The 24,971-nt window shown below is 37.9% G+C and overlaps 1 protein-coding gene across 1 annotated transcript in view; it reads right to left on the minus strand.

The window, feature by feature from the left end:
• The window catches only part of SH3BGRL (SH3 domain binding glutamate rich protein like), a 142,327-nt gene that overhangs the window by 20,733 nt on the left and 96,623 nt on the right, over window positions 1-24,971 (minus strand). The window contains exons 2-3 of the mRNA XM_049871976.1: window positions 7,805-7,990; window positions 3,418-3,498 (exon numbers count right to left, since the gene is read on the minus strand). Of these exons, the coding sequence (XP_049727933.1) occupies window positions 3,418-3,498; window positions 7,805-7,990 (267 nt within the window). The remainder of the gene's footprint in view (window positions 1-3,417; window positions 3,499-7,804; window positions 7,991-24,971) is intronic.

The raw sequence follows: 24,971 nt of genomic DNA on the forward strand, positions 1-24,971 counted from the left end.
TGAAATGTCCATCATCAGATGAATGGAAAAACAAAATGTAGTATATACATATAATGGAGTATTACACTGCCATAAAGAGAAATGAAGTCCTGATACATGCTACAACATGGATGAACCTTGAAAATACTAAGCTGAGCAAAATAAGTCAGTCATAAAAGGAGAAATACTGTATAATCTCACATGAAATAAGCAAATATACAGAAATCGAGGATTATTAGTGGTTACCAGGGGTGGCAGGGAGGGCTAAAAAGGGAGTCATTGTTTAGGGGACAGTGAGCTTCTGTTAAGGGTGATGGAAAAATTTGGAAATGGGTAGTGATGACGGTTGCACAGCATGATGAATGTAATTAATACCACTGAATTGTAGATGTAAAAACATTGAAATAGCCAATGTTTTGTTATATACATACTTAATACAATAAAAAAAAGGGAGTTTACATTACCACCAGTAATATCTGAGTGCACCTGTCTCAGTGCACACTCCTCAGCACTGAGTATCCAAATTTTGTTGTTTCTTTTCTAATTTCAAAGATGAAAACCACATATTTTAATTACATTTTTATCAGTGCATTTTTCCAATATGGGTTAACTGGTTGTATTTCTTATTTTGTATACTACCTCTTCAGTGCTTTCTTGAAGGCTCATTGTCCTCTTCCATTAAAGGGAAAAAAGATCCCTGATAACTGAGCTGACAAAGAGAAAATGTACCATTCTCACAATAAAAATGATTACTTTTAGTCTTGGAGAAACCTATTAAATATTAGGATTCCAAATACGCCTCTCACCAATATACTCTTCATCGCCACTGTCACTTCCAGACCTCTTTTTGTCATCCCAATCTACCAGATCCCTCTTGTCCATTCCTTGATAACATCTACTATTCTTTTACTCTATTCTTACTCCCAAGATTAAACAATTATGGAGAACACTCTATAAGCAAACTCACAGGCTCCACTACGGGCTCATAAAATCTAAATTCACTCAGGCCCTCTATCTTTCACGACCAGTCTTCCATTCATTATCCCTGACTCTTTAGCCTATTTTCAACAAGGGAATCCTTTCAACTCTCCTCAAGGTTCTAATGTCCCAACTTTGCCCACACTCCTCACACTGAAGATAAGTCACTCTTCCATGTCAGCTTCCCGAACCTTCCCACATATTGTCTCTATTTTTGTGCATTTTCTCCTCAGTCCCTCCTGTCTCAGAAGACTGAGTGCCTCCTTTGCTTTCCAAGACTGAACCTTCCTTGGATCACTTGGGTTTTTTTTGTTTTTCCTGCCAACATGTTTCCTCCATAAAATTTGCTTCATTTCCTAGTCACCCAGGTTATAGGCCCCAGAGATAGCTTTAATCCCTCTCAATTTTTTTACATACACAAGCATCTCATTAGTTGCTAAATCTATCACACGTGATTCTTCTGTGTCACCTAAATCTATCTTTTCCTTTTCAAAGCTGCTATCCCACTTTAGGCCCTCTCGATCTCTTGTCTGAACTATCTCTTCTAGCCTATCTCTAGGTCCTCCTATCTCTAATATCTCATTTCTCCAATGTTTCACCACCCATACAACTGCCAAATTTATTTTCTTAAGACAGATCGAATCACATCCTAAAAGACAGAGATAATCACGTCACTGTCCCTTCCATGGCTTTTGGTTCCTGGAGGATAAAGCTGAAACTACTTAGAGCAGACAGCATTCATTATCTAACTCCAGGCTACCTAGCCAATCTTATCTCCCAATGCACCCCCCGCTTAACATACCCTATTCTGTAGCCATGCTGCACTACATTCCACTCTCTGAACATATCATTGTGAGCAACTACACCCCAATGCAGTGGTTCCTGTGGTTGCCTCTGCAAAAGATTCCTCGGTTTCACATCCATATTTCGGAATTCCCAACAGCTCAAATAACAGTCCCTCTGTGGAACCTCAATCTCCTTAGTAGGAATTTATGATTCTTTTCTTTGGACTTCCCCAGCACTTTATTCATACCATTCTTACAGAATTTACCATATGAAGTCTTGAGTTATAATTATCTGTACACATATTTGTTGTATAATTATATGTAGACATGTCCCTTGCTAGGTTATAAACACTTTGAACATAGGGATCATGCTTTATTCTCTGTATTCGCCCTACCATCAATGTCACGTCAATGCTTGACACTTAATAAATACTTTATGAATGAATAAATGACACCTAATTTTAAATGAAAGGAGAGTCATCAGCCATAAAAAAAAAAAGACTATCCTTTCTTTCATACTTTCTCTAATCTGCACTGAACTGGCTAACTTCACTTGGGTCTTGCTAACTTATTTAAACAAAAATGCCTTACCTAACTTTTCTTAAAACTTAAATTATACAAAGCCTAAAATAAGACATTTTATCCACAGGAAAATAAGTTTGGCAAGGAAACAGAATTTCATAGTGATGCAGACAGAATGCTAGTAATGGTCTCTAGTGAAAGAATGGACAACAACCCAGACTGAAAATTGGAGAAGAAGCTGGAGTATAAAGAATCTATTTAACATAACATCAGTTGCTAAGAAAGAAACATAAAATGTTAGAGCAGGAGACATACATTCTGATTAAGCCAACCTGTACCGAGAAGACCTACTGTGAAAGGCAAAGATATATTTAAAGTCCGTAGCTTTGAGACATTTTATTAGATAAGGAATTTCATTTTTACTCTCTTTTGTTATTTGTTCTCCCCTGGGAACACTGCAGCTTGAAAAATTAATTTGTAGGTAGCAGAGAAAAAAAAGCCCCAAATTTAGCTAGCAATTTAGTGACCAGTTTTGCAACTCAAATGCTCTTAGTTAACTTGAACAGATGACTCTGCATTTGCTCTCACACAAAGACAATAAATGCTGCCAAGGAGATTACCATAAATTGAGATCCTTGCTGTGGACGTAGGACCATTCATGACAGCTGGAATAATGGATTCTTTGAAATTGTTAACCACTTATTTGTGAATGGGCCAATGAGAAATTTGCTGTCTCGGACAGTTTTATGAGGAAAGTCACTCTACCCTACGTCCTGCTCACATACTTTATGCATTTGATTATACACATCTGTCTGCCCAAGTGGAAACCCTGGTGGAGTACTGGTTACATGTTTGGCTGCTAACCAAAAGGTCAGCAGTTCGAATCCACCAGGTACTTGTTGGAAACCCTATGGGGCAGTTCTACTCTGTCCCATGGGGTCCCTATGAGTCAGAATCGACTCGATGGCAGTGGGTTACAGGTCTGCCCAATTAGGGGTGTAGGGCATGCAGAGTAGGGGCTTTAACTTTTAGCTATGTTCTACTGTATCTGGCTTAATATGACTAATAAATAAAGGTAGAGATAATACTAACTTAAAAACTCTGCAGCAATAAAATAATAACCTATAGACCAGAAAACAAAAATGAAACATACCTTCGAACCAGGTGGTGCTGTCAATCCTAAGAAGGCATACACTGCATTATTTTCTCTTGCTTCAAAAAAGGCATCATAGTCCTTAGTGAAAAGAAGGCAAGAAGAATTAGCAATATGCAACCAACAAAAGAAAAAAGAGAGGGGATTTATTCAAAATGACCTGACTGGTCGATAAGATCAGCTACCCCCTTGGGTCAGACAGGATATCTTCCATTTATGCTTAAATTCTGGAAAGAGCAAAAAAGAGGCAAGGCTTCTGGGATCTCATTTAACAGGGGTTAGAAAGGATGCTGTTCTGTGGAGCAGAAAATGCAGAATGGCTTATTCCATATCACAAACAATTTAAATCTGCCAAGGGCAAGCAGCTTACCCCAACAGTCCAAAGCAGCCAGCTATTTTCCAGTAAGAGACTGCGCATTTCTGGTATGAGGTTGCTGCTCCAGTTCTCCATTATTTCTCTTCCATTATTCATTAAGGTAGAGATTTCCCTAGATCCTAAGTTAGACCAGATATTACCTAGATCTTCCCAAGGCCAGGAGAATAGTGAATGTGAACTTGTGCTGTGTTTGGAGGAAGGGAATGAGATGTTTATAAAATATGATCACAGCAACCAAACCACTAAGAGGTTTTAACTCAAGGATCCAAGATAAGCCTCACACAACTGAATTTGGTTCAGTTTCCCACTGTCATCCTCTGAGCCACTAAACAGTCTCAAAAATAAAAAATAGACTTGCCCAAATTTGACTATGACATATAATCAACAGGATCGCTATGAGTCGGAATCGACTCGAACGGCACTGGGTTCTGGGTATATAATCAATACCAAACATACTTACAAAGCACAGCCATTGTCTACACCTATCCTGAATTTGCTTTATTTTAAACATACACAGATAATCTTGGCATTTTGGCTGATTTAAATTTTTTTTTTTATTAGAGGTGGAAAGCACTCACAATTTGATGGCTTCTCTAGAGATGGTCTAACCAACAGATCATCAGTTACAGATTTCTTTTCTAACACCTGTAATTCCCAGCACTTGGAGGATTAGGAGGTATAAAGTATTAATTACCATTTCATGGAAATGTGCTTTAGGTTTTCAAACATACAGCATAAGCTCTTTCAAAGCAAAGACTATATATATATGTATCTTGGACAGCAGAGCCTCAACTACGTAGGTAGGGTTTTTGTTTCAATCACTTTCTGGAAATGAGAACCTAAACCAAAGTTCAGTGGGGTTAATTCGGCCCTCCCTTTTTTTTTTTTTCCTCTTCGGGGGACTTTTTGCCAATATCTAGAAACATTTTTGGTTGTCACAAGTAGGGGGTGCTACTGCCATCTAGTGGCAGAAGCCAGTGATGCTGCTAACCTCAACAATGCACAACAAAGAAATGTCAGGACAAAGATGTCAGTAACGCCCAGGTTAAGAAACCCTTAATTCTGAGGAACTAGTTTGGTCTGTAAACCTTCATCTAAAGTACAATAAAGAAAAAACTTGAAAAAAAGAAACCCTGAGTTCAATAAAGGAAACAACCTAGAGTACTCATCACAAAGGTTTGAGAAGAGCTGAAAGGAGATTGTGAGGCAACCCAGAGATTAGCAATAGCAGGAAGCTGTTACCACAGCTAGGGCTAAAGGGAAAAGTGGAGAAGGTGGTGTTACACATCCCAGGAGCTGGGGCACCTCGTAGAGCTGGTACCACAAAAAAGATGCAGCCTCTGTCATGGCCAACTCCAGACATAGGGAGATGGCGAATAACTTGGCTTTTCCTGCCCTCCAGTCTTCCAACTAGTGCCTCCCATTGGCCAAACCTCCAGCTGGCAATGGAGACTGGGAAATGTAGTTTGCAGAAGCCAGCCCCTTGCAATACAGAATGGAGCAAAGAAAGGATGAAGAATGGATCTTTGAGTAAACAGAATAATGAACAACACAGTAGTTTCAAAAGTGAAACTAACTAGGAGTTTAGCAGATCTAGGTGGTTTTTTTTAGGTTCAAATCCCGGCCCTATCACTTACTAGTTATCAGTTAATCTCTTCTTGGTCTCAATTTCTTCATCGATAAAATGGAAATGACAGGATCTACCTCATGGAATTAGTGTGATGACTAATTAATGGAATACACAGAAAGTGCGTTATTACAATGGCTGGCATATAAATTTTCAGTGAATGGCTGCTATATACTTTTCTCCCTAAGAGTCTGTACAAGGAAAAATCTTAATTCTTATTGTTATTAAAGCACCCAGCTCAGTGCCTGACAAAGCAAGCACACAATAGAAGTTAATTTCCTTTTCCATTAACATTTGATTTGTTGAGTCTCACCTCCTTGCCCCTTTATTTACATCTTCCCATTTCTTAGTGACCGTTAACTTATTTTTGAAACATACTCTAGTTGCCTGCAATATGACTTCCAAGAGAGAAATAAAGCAGGTAAACGTACTCATAAATGTACCCTTATAACCCAAAATGCATTTGTTTTCAAAGGTCAAACAACTGAAATTGGAAAAAGCAGAGGTTAAAACAACACGTGCTGGTTTAGATTACACCAGATGACCTCTGAGGCCTCTTCTAGCCCCCTAAGATTCAATAATTTGCAGAAATTTCAAACATACTGGCACTGAGGTTTCATTATCTAAAAGGATAGCCTAAGTCCCCTTTTCTTATCTGCAGAGTACATCTTTGCAAAATGGCCCTGTTTGCAGCAAGAGATTAAATCTGCAGACCCCTCCTCATAACTGACAAATTCGCTAGCAGAGAAGATATTTTGGGCCAATAAACTTTCTCGTTTCTGTCATACACCTCCCCCAGATGCACTCAACTGGCACATGAAAGGATCTCCACCAAGAAGTGGCTTTTTTACTCCCATATAAACATATAGCTAGAAGATCTGGATTTGTGGCTCTAAAACCACTGTTCCTTAGTCATGCTAAACTTGAGGACTTTGCAATGCAAACAATTCTTTACTCAGAATTCCTGTAGCTCTTACCCATGCTTTCTGTACCATTTCATCACATGGTTGTGTCTTCATAACTGCTATGTAATTGCTTCAGGTTTGTATGGCTCCTCCCACATCCCACTCCTGACCAGCTCCTCAAGAGAAGAGACTGTATTCTTTACTTGTACCCCCATAGTGCCTAGAATGGCCATAAGCTACAGAAGTTACTTGAATATATAGCAAATGAAGAATGAAGGAAACTTTCCCATGGTGTAAATGATGATTAATCAAGATTATATATTTGAATATTGAATAATAATTAAAAAGAAAAAAAATCAGTTGCCGTGGAGTTGATTCCCACTCATGGTGACCTCATGTGTGTCGGAGTAGAACTGTATTTCTTAGGGTTTTCAATGGCTGTGACCTTTCAGAAGTAGATCACTAGGACTTTCTTCTGAGGCACCTTTATGTAGGTTTGAACTTACAACCTTTCGGTTAGTAGCTGAGCCCTTAACCATTTGCATCACTCGGGGACTCCTTGAATATCGAATAAACCAAACCAAACCAAACCTGTTGCTATCCAGTCAATTCTGACTCATGGAAACTCCATGTGTTACAGAGTAGAACTGCTTCATAGGATTTTCTTGGCTGTAATCTTTACAAAGGCGCCCTGGTGGCACAGTGGTTAACGTGCTCCGCTGCTAACCGAAAGCTCACGGTTCAAACCCACCAGCCACTCTGCACGAGAAGGACGTGGCAGTCTGCAGGACAAAGATGTGGCAATCTGCTCTCGTAAAGATTTACGGCCTTGGAAACCCTGTGGGGTGGTTCTACCCTGTCCTATAGGGTTGCTATGAGGTGGAACTGACTCAACAGCAATGGGTTTTGGTAATTTTCACAAAAGCAATTTGCCAGGCTTTTCTTCCACAGAGTGACTAGGTGAGTTTGAACCTCCAACTTTAGGTTAGCAGCTGATCTCAAACCACTTGGACCACCCAGGCTCCCTGAATAGCCAACTCAAAAATTTACAAAAAAACATTAATACCAAAATAAAATTATTACTACCTTCAAGCAGAAAATAATATACTCCTCTTTTTGTTTTTAAGTGATTTTAATCTAAATAACTAAAGCAGCTGACTTATTTTCAGTGGCTTCTTCATGGACATACCAGAAACGAAACAATCATTCTTGTTGGAATTCAGATGAAATGTAAGGAAAACTACATGTTCAACGTCTGTATTTATAAATTTAAACGTAAATATTTTTGTGACTGACGGATTCGTCCTTCTGCCTCCTAGTAGAAAGCAAAATACTCTAGCTGCCTACAATAGACACTGAGGATAAACAAGAGAAATGACTGTATAGAGATTTTGTAGAGGACCTGTGAAGGAGATAGGACAGACTTGAGGCAATCCATTTCAATAAACAAGAATTTATATTGTTAAATTGTTTTCTTACCCCACGGTACTGGCTTTCATTAAAAATCTGAGGCGGCAAGGGGTACCCTGTAGCTGGTCGCCTGTTCTCAGGTACATTTTCTCTCATCCACTTTCGATTCTCTTCATTGACTGCAATGTCTTTTTCTTCAAATCCTATTTTGTTGGCTTCCAAGAAACCAAGCACATCTTGCTGTTTCTTCTTAATCTAGGACCCAAATGACAAGAGACTATCTTGTTGACCAAATAGCTTTGGTAGTTTATAGTTTTCAAATTCAACAAACATCAGTATTTCTTAATTAGCAGAAATGAATTCAGACATAGACAAAAATCTGTGGTTTCACAGAAGATACATGGTTTCCCCCTCTTTATTGTCTTGTTAATGATGTTTTATAAGTCGGTTGAAGAGTTTTCAGCCCACAGATTCTTTTGTTAACTTGACTTTTCCTTTTTTCCATTGAAAATCCCTACATTTAATCATGGGAGTGAGGCTAGCTGATGCATATCAATAGCCTAAAAAAGTGCAGTTAATTCAAAAGTGTGTGCACTGAGCAGCTGTAGTTTCTGATTAACTACAAGCTTCTTTTAGTCTCAGCCTTTGTTGAAAGTCTCCCTAAACAAACAAATTACTTTCTGTCTTAGCAACCATTGTATAGTGAATAGAAGTGAATCTTTCCTTGAAAATCTTACAAGGCCTTAGAGTCATTCTAAGCCTCAATTCTTACTGCTTCAAAGACAAGCTGAAGAAGATACAGGAGCTAAGCCTTCCAGAATACTAAGTTTGGAATACACTTATACCACTCATTAGCCCTTAACATGTGCTGTTAAGAAAGTCTTTTCCATGCATGTCTGTGCTGCTTCTTCAACTAGATTGACAGATAGGGATGGTACACTTATTTTCTCTTCTTATCATACAAAAGAGAGAGCTCTGAAAATAGTAAATTTAATGCTTCTTATTTATGTTTCCCCTCTGATATGCATTTCTTTTAGAACCCAAATTCACACATCTGTGCTAATTTATCCAGACTTAAAACCATTTCTTAACATTTCTGAGCACAAACAAAAAGCACATTTCTTCATGGAGTCACACTAAAAAGACACACGGGGAGAGCAACAACGACAAAAACAAATAAATAAAAAGAAGCAGTCCTGTCAATGCAAATGAAATGCAAAATGAAAAGCTCACATACGGTTAAATACCATCTGGATTTACATATACAAACACATACACACACACATACATACATACATGCACAGAGGTTTTTTTTTTTAATTGTGGTAAATATATATATATAACAAAATGTCTGCTGTTTTAACCAAGTTTTAGTATATAATTCAGTGACATTAATTACATTTACCATGTTGTGCTACCATAACCACTATCCACTTCCAAAAGTTTTCCATCACCCCAAACAAAAACTCAGTACCCCTTCAGCAATAACTACCATACCCTCTTCCTCTCAGGCCCTGGTAACCACTAATAAACATTTGTCTCTATGCATTGTCTAATCTAGATATTTCATATAAGTGGTATCAAACAATATTTGTCCTTTTGTGTCTTCATTTTTCTCTCTGACTGAATAATACTCCACTGTATATGTACACCACATTTTGTTTGCTCATTCATCTGTTGATGGACATTTGGGTTGTTTTCACCTTTCAGCTATTGTGAGTAATGTTGCAACGAAATTCGTGTACAGGTATCTGTTTGAGTTCCACAGAGGTTGTACTTTTTATCTTTTAATTTGCTTGTGATTGTGGGTAAATAATCTTCTCTCATCACTTAACCCCAGGGGAAAAAAATTCTAAATTATCCCAATGGAAAATACAATTTCTACGGATGATTTAGATCAGAGTACAGAATCTCCTTCTTTAAAGATCACTTACAATCCTGTAAAATTTGCTATAAGGTAATTATTTTAAGGAAAATCTTATTTCCTCATTAACTTATAAAATCAGAATTTCATACCTAAATAAAACATATACCCACTTTTGAATTTTGAGGAAAATCAATGTTAAAGTCAATAAATAGTCAACAGCAGTATCTAGGAGACTCATAAACTAGGTGGAAGTTTTGATTAAATCATAGCTCTCAATCCCCATGATAGAGTAGAGGGATCCAGTTAGTGTGAAGTGTGCCAAGTAACTTGTCGATCATTTGCAAATTTAATAAAAATTTAAGTAGATATGAAGATACACCATTAAAAATGTTACTTTCAGGCACTTGGCAATTTTTGAATGGGAGTGAAGAGATGAAGCCAACATGCTTAAAATTACACATAGCCCTGGGTGAATGTCATTTGTCATGTTTGTATGACCAAACCAAAGGTGGAGGACCTTTAAGATAGATGGCTTTTTGAGGCCTTTCCCACCCTGAAAACATACTGAATGTTTACTATGCTGAGGACACTGTTCACTGTGTTGAGTTAAAATGGATGCCAGTGCTTTCACTGATATCTTTATTCTCCCTCTATCAGCTCTGGATTACAACTATTTCTCCTGCTCAGAGACTGCCTGAAGAAAAACAAACATGCCTCCTCGAGTATTCTGTATCTCTATAAGGCTGAACAGAATGGTCCATAATCACACTTTATTTCTAGGTCCTGGCATGTCAAATATGAACATTTGTTAGGCTTTGAAGTTGCAAGGAATGTACAAAGTAATCATTTCCCTACTTGACCATATCTATACTTCCAAAGTTTCACACATTGAGTTTATTTCCAGCAAGGGATATTTTATATTTAAAGAACTAATACCTTTCTTTTACGCACATAGCCGTGTGTTCACTACAACACATACTGAGAAGAGGGTATCCAATGCTGCTAATTTCCTATTTCCTTAATAGGACTTAGAAACACACAGGCATGCTGACCAGATGTGACTGAAACCCATACACTGACAGAACAATTAGAAAAGTATCACAAGGCTTCGCTAAGGAATAAAATTTAAATTTCCTACAGGAAAAAATGAGTTTGAAGTTAAGAGGTTATTGACATCCTATTCAGCACACAAATGTATTTGCAAGTGAACAATGGCAGTGCCCAGGAATATAAATCAACCTTTTACAAAGAGTAAACCATACCCTCACCCCCCACAACCCCCACCCAGAGAATACCAAGTCTGGGATTTGAGATTCAAGGTATCCTTCCCTTCAAAGGCACTCAGCAAGGCTATGGAACAATTGTTGCCTAGAGGAAACAGATGCTTTCCTGCAAGCTTCTGCAAGCCTCTTGTTTACCAAGCCAAGGGTCAAGTTTCTTTTAAAGGGAGGAACCTCACATGGGCTCAGAGATGACTGACAAAGTTTTTGCTTTAGAAGGTGTCAGTGTGAATGTTCCTAATACCAAAGGAAGAACAAAGCTTCACTAATGATACTTCAAATAAAAAAACAAGGAGATCTTTTTCATGAAAGAAAGTGCCAACCTACCATAAAACATTTAATCAAGATGGGGTTTTTGCCTTGTTTTATAATCAACCTCTGGTACATTTCCTGAACTGACAACACTGACAGAGGTTCCAACTCTGATGGGCTAAAACCTAAAATGATTGTTAGAAATTGTACTTAATAGTTATTCAATAATGTTTGCTGGATGCCTCTTAAGTGCATAAGAACTTTAATAGATTCTCTAAAACTTTTAAAGAAAATAGCAGAGACTCCCTCCCAAGATTACAATTTAGTGGGAGGGATAAAACATACATAAATAAAAAAATTAAATTACAACATGGTCTTTAAAAAAGATAAGACAACAGTAAGAGGTGGTTAGGTGAGAGGGGCCAAGTCAATAAAAAAGTCAATGAGTATGAGAGCAACTGAGAAGAGCAAGAACTTATTACTGGTATCAATGCCATTTAGACTAAGCTTAGTAATGATAGCACAAATACTAGATTCTACATCCATCTATACTGCATGCAAACTATAGTTTCAATGAAAAGAAAATGTACTTAGTGAAATTCAACATAAAACTGGCTAGCTGTGAACAGAGCTCACAAAGGTTATAGCATACTTCACTAGAACAATGACGGTAGAATATTACAAAATAAACTTGGAAACATTATAAACAGATCATCACAATCTCTACTACTAAATCTTATACATATGCAATTCTATAAATGAATAACAATTGTGTGGATGTACATTTTGTCTTTTTTAGACAGGTTATAAATAGTGACATAGCCAAATTCCTCAAGGAGAAATTCAGATATATAGTCTACCCCTAATTGGTTCTATTTCTTTTCAAATACTGCCCTAGGAAGGGCGAACCTCTGCAGTTTAGGAGAATAATTGGCCTGTCTCTGCTGGGCCTGTGCCTTAAGATTTAACAGTAAGGAGAGGAGTGAACAAACAGCATTTAAAGCTGCCTTTTCAGTCTTTTGCTAATCCACTAACAAGATACACCTAAAAAGAAAATCAAATCTGAAATCCCAGTCAGTTTGTTTGGCACCGAACCAGTGCATTGTTGCCACTGTGTAGTCCTTAAGTAACCAGAGGGATTCCTATGCATTCTTAAATGAATACTGCCATGGGGCTTTAAGCCTCAGGCTTCCTTTTGCTCAATCTTTTTTTTTTTTTTAAATGGGCAAAGAGACACTTGTTTTCTAAAAAGAGACACTTGTTTTCAGCTTGCCTGTTTTGCAATATTTAAAAAAAAAATGTTTTGGTCACAATGAGTCACGTAAAACTTGTAATTTATACCTCTTTATCAACAAGCAACAACTCTGGGTTAAGATGACTTAAGAATTTTCTCGTCCCCCTCCCACCTCTACTCCTAGCTCCCTGGAGTTCTTCTGACAGATGTTCTAAGATGTCGAAGCATGAGAGCATAATTTGGAGTTTGCTATTTTAATACTGAAAAAAAAAACTGCTGTTTTTGTTTTCTATTTTAGTTGCACTTCTACCACAGTCATGTCTGCAGAACAATTTCTAAAGAGATGTTAAGGCCAAAGTGGTTTAGAAAATAGGTTCCAGTGGAAAAAGAGAAGAAAATAGGTATTTAAAGGTTGTTGTTGCTGTTGTTAGGTGCTGTCAAGTCGATTCCGACTCGTAGTGACCCTAAGTACAACAGAACAAAACTGTACCCAATCCTGCACCATCCTCGCAATTGTTGCTATGCTTGAGCCCGTTGTTGCAGCCACGCTGTCAATCCATATCCTTGAGGGTCTTCCTCTTTTTCATTGACCCTCTTTTTCACCAAGCTGATGTCCTTCTCCAGGGACTGATCCCTCCTGATAGCATGTACAAAGTATGTGAGATAGAGTCACCATCCTCGCTTCTAAGGAGCATTCTGGCTGTACTTCTTCCGAGACAGATTTGTTCATCCTTCTGGCAGTCCATGGTATATTCAATATTCTTCACCAATACCATAATTCGAAGGCGTCATTTCTTCGCTCTTCCTTATTCATTGTCCAGCTTTCACACGTATATGAAATGATTGAAAACACCATGGCTTGGGTCAGGCACACCTTAGTCTACAAAGTGACATCTTTGCTTTTTAACACTTTAAAGAGGTCTTTTGCAGCAGATTTGCCCAATGCAATGAGTCCTTTGATTTCTTGACTGCTGCTTCCATGGGCATTAATTGCGGATCCAAGTAAAGTGAAATCCTTGACAATTCCAGCCTTTTCTCTGTTTATCATGATGTTGCTTATTGGTCCAGTTGTGAGGATTTTTGTTTTCTTTATGTTGAAGTGTAATACATACTGAAGGCTGTGGTCTTTGATCTTCATCAGTAAGTGCCTCAAGCCCTCTTCACTTTCAGCAAGCAAGGTTGTGTCATCTGCATATCGTAGGTTGTTAAGGAGTCTTCTTCCATTCCTGATGCCACATTCTTCTTGTATCGTCCAGCTTCTTGTAAGGCAGAATTACTTCAAATGTGTTTTACAGATTTGAATACTGAGACTCAGAGTGCAAAGTTAATGTAAAGTCACAAAGCTACAGGCGATAAACCTAGATCTCCCTAACTCCAAAGCTGAAGTTTTTTCCACTACATTTTCCTGCTCAGCTTCATGATATTTCGGATGGATTTTTTTCTTAAAGAAACTTTGAAAGTTACTCTTGAACACAGAGATGCTAAAGCGAAAGAAGAAATGATGAAGTAAAAGAGCTGAACAGAAGATTTCAAAGGGTGGCTTGAGAAGACGAAGTATTATAATGAAATGTGCGAAGACCTGGAGATAGAAAACCAAAAGGGAAGAACTCGCTCAGCATTTCTCAAGCTGAACGAACTGAAGAAAAAAAATTCAAGCCTCTAGCTGCAGTATTGAAGGATTCCACGGGGAAAATATTAAATAACACAGGAAGCATCAAAAGAAGATGGCAGGAATACACAGTCACTGTACCAAAAAAATTGGTCGCCATTCAACCATTTCAGGAGGCAGCAAATGGTCAAGAACCGATGGTACTGGAGGAAGAGGTCCAAGCTGCACTGAAAGCACAGATGAAAAACCAGGCTCCAGAAATTGATGGAATACCAATTGAGATGTTTCAACAAACGGATGCAGAGCTCACTCATCTATGCCAGGAAATTTGGAAGACAGTTACCTGGCTGACTGACTGCAAGAGATTCATATTTACACATATTCCAAAGAAAGGTGATCAAACAGAATGCGGAAATCTTGCTTCCTCTATCATTCAAATAAGTGTGTAGACAATTTACTCAAACTCCACATCATTATGAACAAAAAGTGACAGAAATATTCAATTCCATTAGTAGGATCCTATGCTGCAAAGGAAGGACAAGTGTTGGACCTCTGCCTAGGTAATGTTTAATCAGTTGTTGTAGAGTTGATACTGACTCATGGTGACCCCATGTGTGTCACAGTAGAACTGTGCTCCATAGGATTCTCAAAGGCTGATTTTTTGGAAGTAGATTGCCAGGACTTTCTTCCAAGGCACCTCTGGGTGGATCTGAATCTGCAACCTTTCAGTTAGCAGCTGAGCACCTTAACTGTTTATATCATCTGGGGACTTCGTACTGCAATAATTGTTCTGTCTTTCTAAGGTTTCTCGTAGAGAAATTTACAGTCTCTGAGCAGTCCTTCAGCCACTTGCTGGGGGTGCTAAAATGCCCATATCTTGTTACTCAAACTCTGTCTTAGTTTCCTATAGCTGCCATAACAAAATAACACAAATTACTACCTACTACCCATTGCCGTCGAGTCGATTCGGACTCATAGCAACCCTATAGGACACAGTAGAACTGTCTCATAGGGTTTCCAAGGAGCAGCTGGTAGATTCAAACTGTTGACCTTTTGGTTACCAGCATGAACTCCTAATCACTGTGTCACCAGGGCTCAAACACAAATTAAAAAAAAAAATTTTTTTTTAGGTGGCTTTAAAGAACAAAAATCTGTTGTCTTAAGGCCAGGAGTCTAAATCATGGTGTCAGCTCTAGGAGAAGGTCCTTCTTTGTTCCTTTCAGCTTCTAGTAGCTTCCTGGAATCCTTGGTGCTCCTGGTTTGTAGATGCTTCTACTTTCATTGTCATATCGAATTTCCCCAGCATGTGTGTATGTCTGTGTCTGTGTCTGCCTATTCTGCTCTTTTTATAAGACAGCACTCTAAAGAGATTAGTTTTAGGACCCAACCAACACTGGTATGACTTCATAAACATAACAGAAACAAAACCTCTTATCGCCAAACAGGATCATATTCAAGGATTAGGATTTGAATATAATTTTTGGGGGAGGAAACAATGCAATCCGTAACAGAGCTTGTGATCTGAGAAGTCACAAGGCTTTATGAATGTGCAGGCATCAGCACAGCATTTTACAACCTACTTACTTTGTAGTGACTATCTTCATTACTACATTGCTTTATGTTGTTGTTGTGTGCCATCGAGTCAATTCTGACTCATAGAGACCCTATATGACAAAGTACAACTGCCCCATAGAGTTTCCTAGGTTGTAATCTTTACGGGAGCCGATTGCCAGGTCTTTTCTCCCTCAGAGCGGCTGGTGGATTCCAACGGCTGAACTTTTGGTTAGCAGCCAAGCTTTTCACCATTGTGCAACCAGCCTTACAGTAACTGATTTATAGTGACTACCTAGTACTGCACTGCTTGCTTTTAAACATCTCTTTATCATCCTCATGTGTAGTTTCTATTGATCTTGATAGCAGCTTAAGAAAGTTTATATTGATGTGTGCAGATATAATTTTCTGTTTGATTCTAGAATATGGTTCTTCATCTACATACACTTACTATCATATTGCCCTAAGAAAAGCTGTCCTGTATTGTGGCTGATGCACAACCACATGTAATTGAGTGTTTTTAATACCTCGAGAGCAGGTGTTTTTTTTTTTCCCCACAATTCTATATATATATATATATATTTAAAATAGTAAAAAAAAAATTTTTAAGCTACCATTAATTGAGAGCTTACTTTCCTTTATTCATTAATTCATTACATATTTATAGAACACTTCCTATATGTAAGACATGCTTCATATCTGGGCAACATGGTAAGCAAGATAGACAAGGTTCCAGCCACAAGAGAGTTTATAGTCTAGACTAAGACATTTATCATCTCTCAGTGTGGCAGGGAGTGTGATAGGCATATTGCTTCTCTTATATATAATTTTTTGTGGAACAATTCTGGAAGGTAAGTATTATCACTCTCAATTTATAGATGAGGAATTTGAAACTCACAGAGGTTCAAAAACTTATTCACAGTCACACAGACAAAAAGTGGAGGATCTGATACTCAAACCCAAGTCAGTCAGGCGCTGTATTAGTTTTTTATGCAACATAACAAATTATTACAAACCTACTGGCTTAAAAGAACACACATTTCTTATATCACAGTTTCTAGAGATCAGGAGTCTTGGCACAGCTTAGCTGGGTTCAGTCTCTTACAAGACTGAAATCAAGGTGTTGACCAGGGTTGGGTTCTTATATAGAGGATCCACTAAAGGATCCACTTTGAAGCTCATGTAGTGTTGGCAGAATTCATTTCCTTGAGACTGTACTATTCATGGCAGTTTATTTCTTCATTGCCAGAAATGACTCTAGCGTAAGTCGGCCAGCAAGACGGAGTCTTATATAACATAATGTAATCACTAGAGGGACATTCTATCACCTTTGCCTTACTCTATTGGTTAGAAGTCACAGGACCTACCCACACTTAAGGGGAGGAAGACTACACAAGGGAGTGAATATAAGGAGGTCAGGATCGTGGTGGTGGTGGGGCACAGCAGAGTGTGTCTGCCAAAGGTTCCATAGTCTGTAGTCTCTCTACTGTACCATGCTGTCTCTAGCAGGAGCTCAATATATATATGAATTGATTTTTTCAAATATGTTTTAAAATTATGTAAAGCAATATCACATCACTGGTAAATTTTTTGGGAGGAAATTCCCATAATCTCCGGATTCCAGTACAGTTTGATTGGTCCCTTGGGTAAGGTGCTAAGCACTCATTCCTGCTATTTTTAAACACTGATAATAACTGTATTTGAATTCTTGTTTAGAATTTTAAAAATATACTCATTTCTCCTTTTCACAGATGGAATCATAGTGAATATGTAATTCTCCAGACTTCCTTTATCACCCTTTATATCATAAACATTATCATTGTGGTTAAGAGCTAGGCTGCTAACCGAAAGGTCAGCGGTTCCAATCCACCAGTTGCTCCCTGGAAACCCTATAGGGCAGTTCTACTCTGTCCTTTAGGGTCACTATGAGTTGGAATCGACTCAATGGCAATGGGTTTGGTGTTTTTTTGTTTCTGTTTTTTATATAATCCTATGGTGGTCAGTTTCATTGTGGTCACAGCATTCTTTCAATTGAATATACCACCGTACTTAGCCAAGTCCAAATGATGAATATTCAGGCAGCTTCTAACTCTCCACTGTTTTAAAAGAAAAAAATCCACCAAAATGTTGCATAACTTCTTCAGGACCATAACTTCTACCCTCTTTTGGTTTACTCTACTTAAACTGGGAATCCAGAAATGAAATTACTGGATCAAGGAGTGTGAACATATTCATGGCTCTTGATACACACTATCAAAATGCTTCTGATTTTATTTGACTTTGAATTAACAGCGTTCATAATTGCAATTGCTAAAATTTTTTTTTTTTATGATAGTGGTAATAAGCACTCTATGATCATTGGAAAGACAAACAATATCTTGAACTGCTCTTAAACCAGGGGCTTTGGTAGACAGAAGTAGGGGAAACTGTCTTTTCTTCATGGTCATGGGCCAACTCTCTGTGTCTTGTTCTACCCTAGAATTCAAGTGGAGGACACAGATCCCAATCCCCTCAGTAATTCTCCTTAAGTATCGTATGATGCCATTTTTCTGGTCACAGTGTAGGACAGTGCCTGTCCTACTAACGGGAAGAAGCTATTCTCTTCTGTACTGGGGCAGATTAGAATAATTTGTTTTCAAATGCAATATCCTGTTGTTGAATGTGTTCACTCTAGCAACACATTTCACAGTAGCCTTTTCTGCAGTGGAAAAAGAAAAGGAAAAAAAGGCAGAGCTTAATGTAACGCACAGTAGGCTGGCTCATATTTGTTATCCAGTTAACACTAATAAGAACAGATTGCTTATAACTTTTTTGTGTGTGATTTAAGTACTGATACTAGTTTGGAGTTGGTGGTTACAGCTTTTTTTTTCTCCCCCAAGTGTCTGTTGTGAGCTGGAGAATTTAGCTACCATATTTGGTTCTCATATGCCTGCCCTGTGACCTCACATCAGTCTGTTTCAGATTTGTGTGTTTTTGCTTACCCTTATATGGAAAGGCTGCCTGGAGAATCTGTCTGACCGGAATTAGAAGCCCTGTAGCATTCACAGGAACTGTGGCTTTTGGAGATGTGGTTTGTCCAATTAGATTTCCTTACTGTCAGAATTTGTTGCATAGAGAATATGGTAAACTGGAGAATATCTTTGCTGACTATAAAATCACCATCATTTTTATAGCCCTTTATGATCCTTATAAGTAATGAAATTCCCTTGATTCTATTATGATAAAGCTCTCCTAGAGAGGATTGAAATAAGAACAGGAACTCACTATATTGAGATGATAATCTGCCATGGTGATAAGTGATTTGCTGGAGGCTGGAATGAATTTGTTTATTTTTAAATTCTTAGAGCAACCTTAGTCTAAAGATTTTGAAACAGAAGACCCATATACGTTAGACTAGCACTTGTCACAAGTATTTAGTGTTGGTACTTGATTATATATAATCATTAGTGTGATTTGTTTCAAGGAACACTTTTACTTTACGGGCACCTCCAAAGCTTCCAGAACAGCCTAAAACACTTGTTATTTTATTTCCCTCTTAGAACTCATTTTCAGTAGTCACCGATAGTCACAAGTCACTGACACTGTTGTGGCCGCACTTTGGAATATTTATAACTTCACACTTTATTTGTCCAAATATATTAAAACAGTTTCAAATGGCAATATAGCTTTTTTTTTCCTGTAAAGTCAATGAAATTGATATGAATCATTCATTGCTTCCTCACAGTAACCTTTTCTTAAAGTTCGAAGAGGCTTTTGTTGCTTCTGGCATGGTTCATTGTTTCATTATCACAGGCCCTCAAAGTGGGAAAGGATGGAAGGTATCACCTAGGAAAACCTTCTACCCTGTGTATAAAACTCAGATAATCAACAGTTTTCTTGCTCTTATATTAGGTCAAATGTTGGCGCTAAGAATTATACAAAAGAATTATGAGCCATATCTGCCCTCAAGGGACCTTCCTTAAGTTGATAGTCTAGTCAGCATGAGACGACAAGCATGAGTGTGTCCTATTTTGCTAGTCATTACGCTTAGTGTTTAAACAATGCTTTTTGATCTGACAAATCTTGGGCAAGTGTATGATTTGGAGGAAGTTCCTTAGTCCATCTGAGTATTAATTTCCTCATCTGTGAATCTGGAATGAAAATAATAGCAGCTGTCTCATAAGATAAGCACATAAAGGGTTTAGCACAGTGCCTGGCGTATAGGACGCACTTAATGAATAATTACTGTATTATACTTTAGAGTGAGATTACATTTGGTGAAATGCAGAGAGGGGCCTGGTACATAAAGAATTCTGTGGCCCATTGTGAACACATCTTAAAATGGGGTCTGTGTCCAATTGTTTCCCTTATTAGTACAGCCCAAATCCATCCACTTCCCTGCAACAGAAAGAGGCCAGACTATATTATTGGATTTATAATTCCATAATTATAATTTATAAGTTCCTTGAGAACATAAACAATAACTTGATTTTGCTTTATTATTTTTACTTGTATCAGGGTAAGGACAACAGCTTTGAGACCCATTGTATATTCAGGAACTACATTCTTGACTGAATGGTACCCTCTAACATCCCTGGCTGCTGCAATGGTTAAGCATTCAGCTGCTAACCAAAAAGTTGCTGGTTCAAGTCCACCCAGAGGTGCCTTAGAAGAAGGGCCTGGCAATCTACTTCTGAAAAATTAGCCATTAAGAACCCTATGGAGCACAGTTCTACTCTGCACACATGGGATGGCCATGAATCAGAACTGACTCAACAGCAACTAGTTTGGTTTTATTATTGCAGTACTGTAAAACTCCAAAAGTAGTGTGCTCAGAAAAAGTGTTGACCAAAGCAAGATATTATAGCTTGACAATGTCCCATATAAAGGTGCCTTCTAATATAACAGTGTCTAATAGAAAGTTGACTGACAGTTAAATATTGCCAAGCAATACATTTCTTTAGTCCTAGAGTCAATTTCCATTAAACAACTCTGCCATATTGTAAAAGTGCCCATTGATTAAACTGCTCTAAGTCTAAAAGAATTACCACTTCCAACTAATAGATAAGCCTGAAATTATAGAAAAAGTTTCAAAGTTAAGTCAATCTGAATCTATACTCACAACCCATTCAAGCACTTAGCTAGTGTTCACTGTAAAAATCAGCCGATATTTGCTTCTGAGAAAGAGGAAGGGCTGAAAATATTGTGAAACAATGAGGAGTAGGGAAATCATTGACAAACCTCTGAAAGTCTCTCAAGTCATTCTAAGTAGAAGACCAATAAAACCCACACACGATACATGCACATTCTCAGAAATGTAATTCCTAATGATTGTATGTTGAAAGAAAATTATTTCCCCACTTTCCTTTACTTTTTCAAAAGGAAAGGAAGCTGTTTTTTCATATGTCCTGCTGTATTTTCAACCCCAGAATTTGCTAGGGTTCAATACAATAAAAATATTTTAATGCATTGGCCTTTTTAAATTCTAAAGTGGTATAATGGTGGCAATAGTAGGAAAGGAAACATAATAGAGAGAAAGATTCAGGAAGTTCTGACCTACTGCAAATGTATCACTCAAGGAGAGAGTGACCCTTTTAACCAAACATCCACCCTAACACCTACCTTAAGCAACACGTTAAGTGCAGGAAAGAATCACAATTCTTTCACGTGCTGATCAAATTCATGGAAATGGCACAAAATGTCCCAATTCAACTTAATTCAATTTAACTTATTTACCCTTAGTAATTATTATTCTATTAAATTCCTGATAGCAACAAATATCAAATCTTCATATACATTATGTAATGGGCAATTTTCACAGAAAATTCTGTCAAATTTTTAGATCACAGGGTCAGTTTTCCAAACAATGAAAGCCTTGTCTAACTAAATATTCTTTCTTAACTTCATATGAGACAAATAGTCATGGCTTTTATTTTTTTGCACACTGAACAATTAAACATAGCCATCTAACTGAAAACTAACCCTCAGTTTCACTGTTCATTCAAGGTAAAGGATTTTATGAATGGCTTTACACAAACATATGATGACTACAATTTTTTATTTCTTTCTGGAATTTATAAGAATATTCATAATGAAATTTATATTCTTAAATGCTGCTTAACCACCTAAACTTTGTTTGTATCAATGTTTCTTCACAATTTTCCAGGCTCATTTGGTAGGCAATTCTTGGTCTGGGTACTTTCACACACAGAAAAACTACATGCCTCTGGTTACCCTCTTTAGATTCTTCTGGGGAAATAACTGCTAAGCACATCCAAACGATGGTGGTTCCATATCATAATCTTCACACCTAAAGAGCTTTCCATGACTGCAGAAACACACATACACACACACAACTACTGCCTTTTCAGACTACCTGAGCTGTAGTGATGGGCTATGAGTCAGAATCAGCTAGACGGCAACAAATTTGGGTTTTGTTTGTTTGTTTGTTTTATCGTTGGTAATGAAACCCTTGGTGGCACAGTGGTTAAGAGTTTGTCTGCTAACCAGAAGGTCGGCAGTTCGAATCCACCAGTCGCTCCTTGGAAACCCTATTGGGGCAGTTCTACCCTGTCCTGTAGGGTCACTATGAGTCAGAACTGACTCAACGGCAATGGGTTTGGTTTTTTACAGTTGGTAAGGTGATAACATTTCATTACAAAGGAAATTAAACACTTTCCTTTCAAGGAAGCATGACAACTCAGAGAATTCTGTACTCTGGCCAAAACAAATTCATTTGCCATAAGAAAAAGAACCAGTCTGAAGCCCTAGCTGAGCAGTGTGCCCAGATGAACATTCCAGAGAACACTATGAATGGTATGAATGTACTCTCAGACTGAAGCCAACAAAGGATGTTCCAAAATGTCCAGCTGAGAACAACTGCCATATATTGCTTAATTAGCTAAATAAGAACAGGATCAAATGGTCCAAGAAGTTAACCAACTAGTAAACAAAGGACACTAAAATAAAAGGGGCTTGGGTTATTTGGTTTTGTGAGTCCATCAGTGAGTTTCTGTGCAATCTGATTGCTACCATAGTTATTTGGGTCATGACTATCAAGAACAACAGCATGTCTAGATTTTATCCTATTTGAAAGTTAAGTTTCAAGGATGCTGGCAGAAAATACAAGACTCCCGGGTCACAGAAATAGCAGCAGCCACAGTATCAGCATTTTCTTACATTTGTTCCCTGATCTTCAGTTCTCACAAGGCAACACAGAGGGCCAGATGACAACTGCACACACAGTGAATTGCATTATAAGATATGAACCCTGAGCTTAGGGAACCAGAATCTTTTATAACAGGCAGTAAGCAAACCTGACATTTGCTCTCGAGGGAGACACTATCTCTGTCTTTCAAGGCTGTGTGCTATACAAATATCTTTGAAAGGATAGTTCAGAACAAAGGCAGTCAGTTTTTCTGCTTACAAAATGCACACAGATGCAAGAGAACTATAGAGAACTGTCTCCAACATCTTCTATCTACAACCTATTTTGGATATTATAGAGCTCCCAGCTCTTGTCCTACAGGTTTCTGAAGGGGGAGCTAATCTGAACATCAAATGTAGTGTTGGGTGATGAAAGCCTGTAATTTCCCCTCCTGGTTGAACAGAAAATTGTGGGAGTTAAGTTGTATAGCAATTCAATTAAAAATAGAATTCATGGATTCTTCAAGAACCCATCAAGCCAGACTGAACTCTTCTACCTCCAGGGATAATAACACATTCTTTCAGCAATTCCTCAAAAGTGGATTGTTCATATGTGAAATCAATCATTGTGACGAATGTTGCATCTTTAACTGCTCTCACTCTAAAATCAAATCTCCACGTATGTGCTAAAAGACAAAAAGTATCATGATCTCATTGTAAAGCCTAGACAAGCTACATGCTTTTTCCTTAAGCATTTTGATCCTAATTTCACGGGATGATTTGCTGAAATCTAATTAGCTATTCAAGTTTAAAATACTGATTATTTAAAAAAGAAAAATGGGCAGTTATCACTACAGAATCCTTAATATGAAAGCAATGTATGTGAAAGAAGGACTCTAATGTCTGGTGTTACCGCTAAAACATAATGTGAGCAGAATTGCTTTTAACTGTTTTATTAAGAGTAAGTATAAGTTATGTGGAATAAAATTACAGAAATTAAAATACTCATTTTACCTAATGACTTTGAAAAGTGTTCAATATCTTGCTGCAAATGTGGCCAAAACCTGTTCGGGATCGAAGGAGCATTCATAAAGTGAGGCTCAATTAGAGGCCAGTTACCATGGTGAGCCAGTAAGATTACATGTTCCCTTGTGATGATGTGCCCCCATACACAGGGAGAATGAATTATTGAAACTAAGGCATGACTTAGAGATGAGCGATTCCACAACAGATAGCCAAAACCCGAACTCATCGCCATCAAGTAGATTTCAACTCATAGTGACCCTCTAGGACAGAGCAGAACTGCACGACAGTTTCCAGGCTGTAATCTTTATTAAAGCAGACTGCCACATCTTTCTTCCACGGAACAGCTAGTGGATTCTAACCAACGACATTTTGGTTAGCAGTCAAATGCTTAACCACTGAGCCACCAAGGATCCTGCTATACTGTACTTAATTAAAATAGAAATTTTAAAAAGGATTAGGAATTTTTATTTTCTTCAGTCCATGCTTATATGAAATATCCTAGCAATGAAATTCAGCCCCCCTCGAAATCCTGTAGGTTACAACTTTGTTCCATGCCCAGCTTTTAAGTGAACAGAGAAGAGAAAATGCTATTTCTGTTTTAAAGGTTTAACATTTAATAGGACACTAAATTCAGTTTGCCACACTTTCGTAAAATACTTGTGGTAGTTATACATGTTTTTAAATGCTTATATCATATGCTAGACATTACACTAAAAAGCAAACCAAACCAAACTCGTTGCCGTCGAGTCGATTCCGACTCATAGCAACCCTGTAGGCAGAGTAGAACTGCCCCATAGAGTTTCCAAGGAGCACCTGATGGATTTGAACTGCCAACCTTTTGATTAGCAGCTATAGCACTTAACCACTACACCACCACACTAGGTGCTCTATATACATTATCTCATTTTAATGGATGAGAAGAGTCCTTGGAGCAGTTAACTCTCTTGTGAAGGAAGACACAGCTAGAAAATGGTGGAACAGAGATTCAAACCCAAGCAGTTTGACTCCAAGTCAAAAACCAAACCCCTTGCTATGGACTCCAGAACCCATAATTTTTACCACTGCTCTATGCAAATGAAGGTTAAGTAGCTAAGTATAGCTGCAGCTAAGGAAATAATGTCAGTAATTTAAAAAACGATTAGGAAACTGTTCATCCTAAGGAATGAAAAGGAAGAGGGAGGCTAACCTTTAGTCAAGCCCATGAAAAGACCTGTAGCTTTAAAACTTATAAAAGGAAAGCTATAGGATGAAAACATAAAATTGCTTTCTTTTAAGATAAGGAAAACTATATT

Source organism: Elephas maximus, chromosome X (genome assembly GCF_024166365.1).
Source record: "Elephas maximus indicus isolate mEleMax1 chromosome X, mEleMax1 primary haplotype, whole genome shotgun sequence".
In the NCBI taxonomy this organism is placed as follows: Eukaryota; Metazoa; Chordata; class Mammalia; order Proboscidea; family Elephantidae; genus Elephas; species Elephas maximus.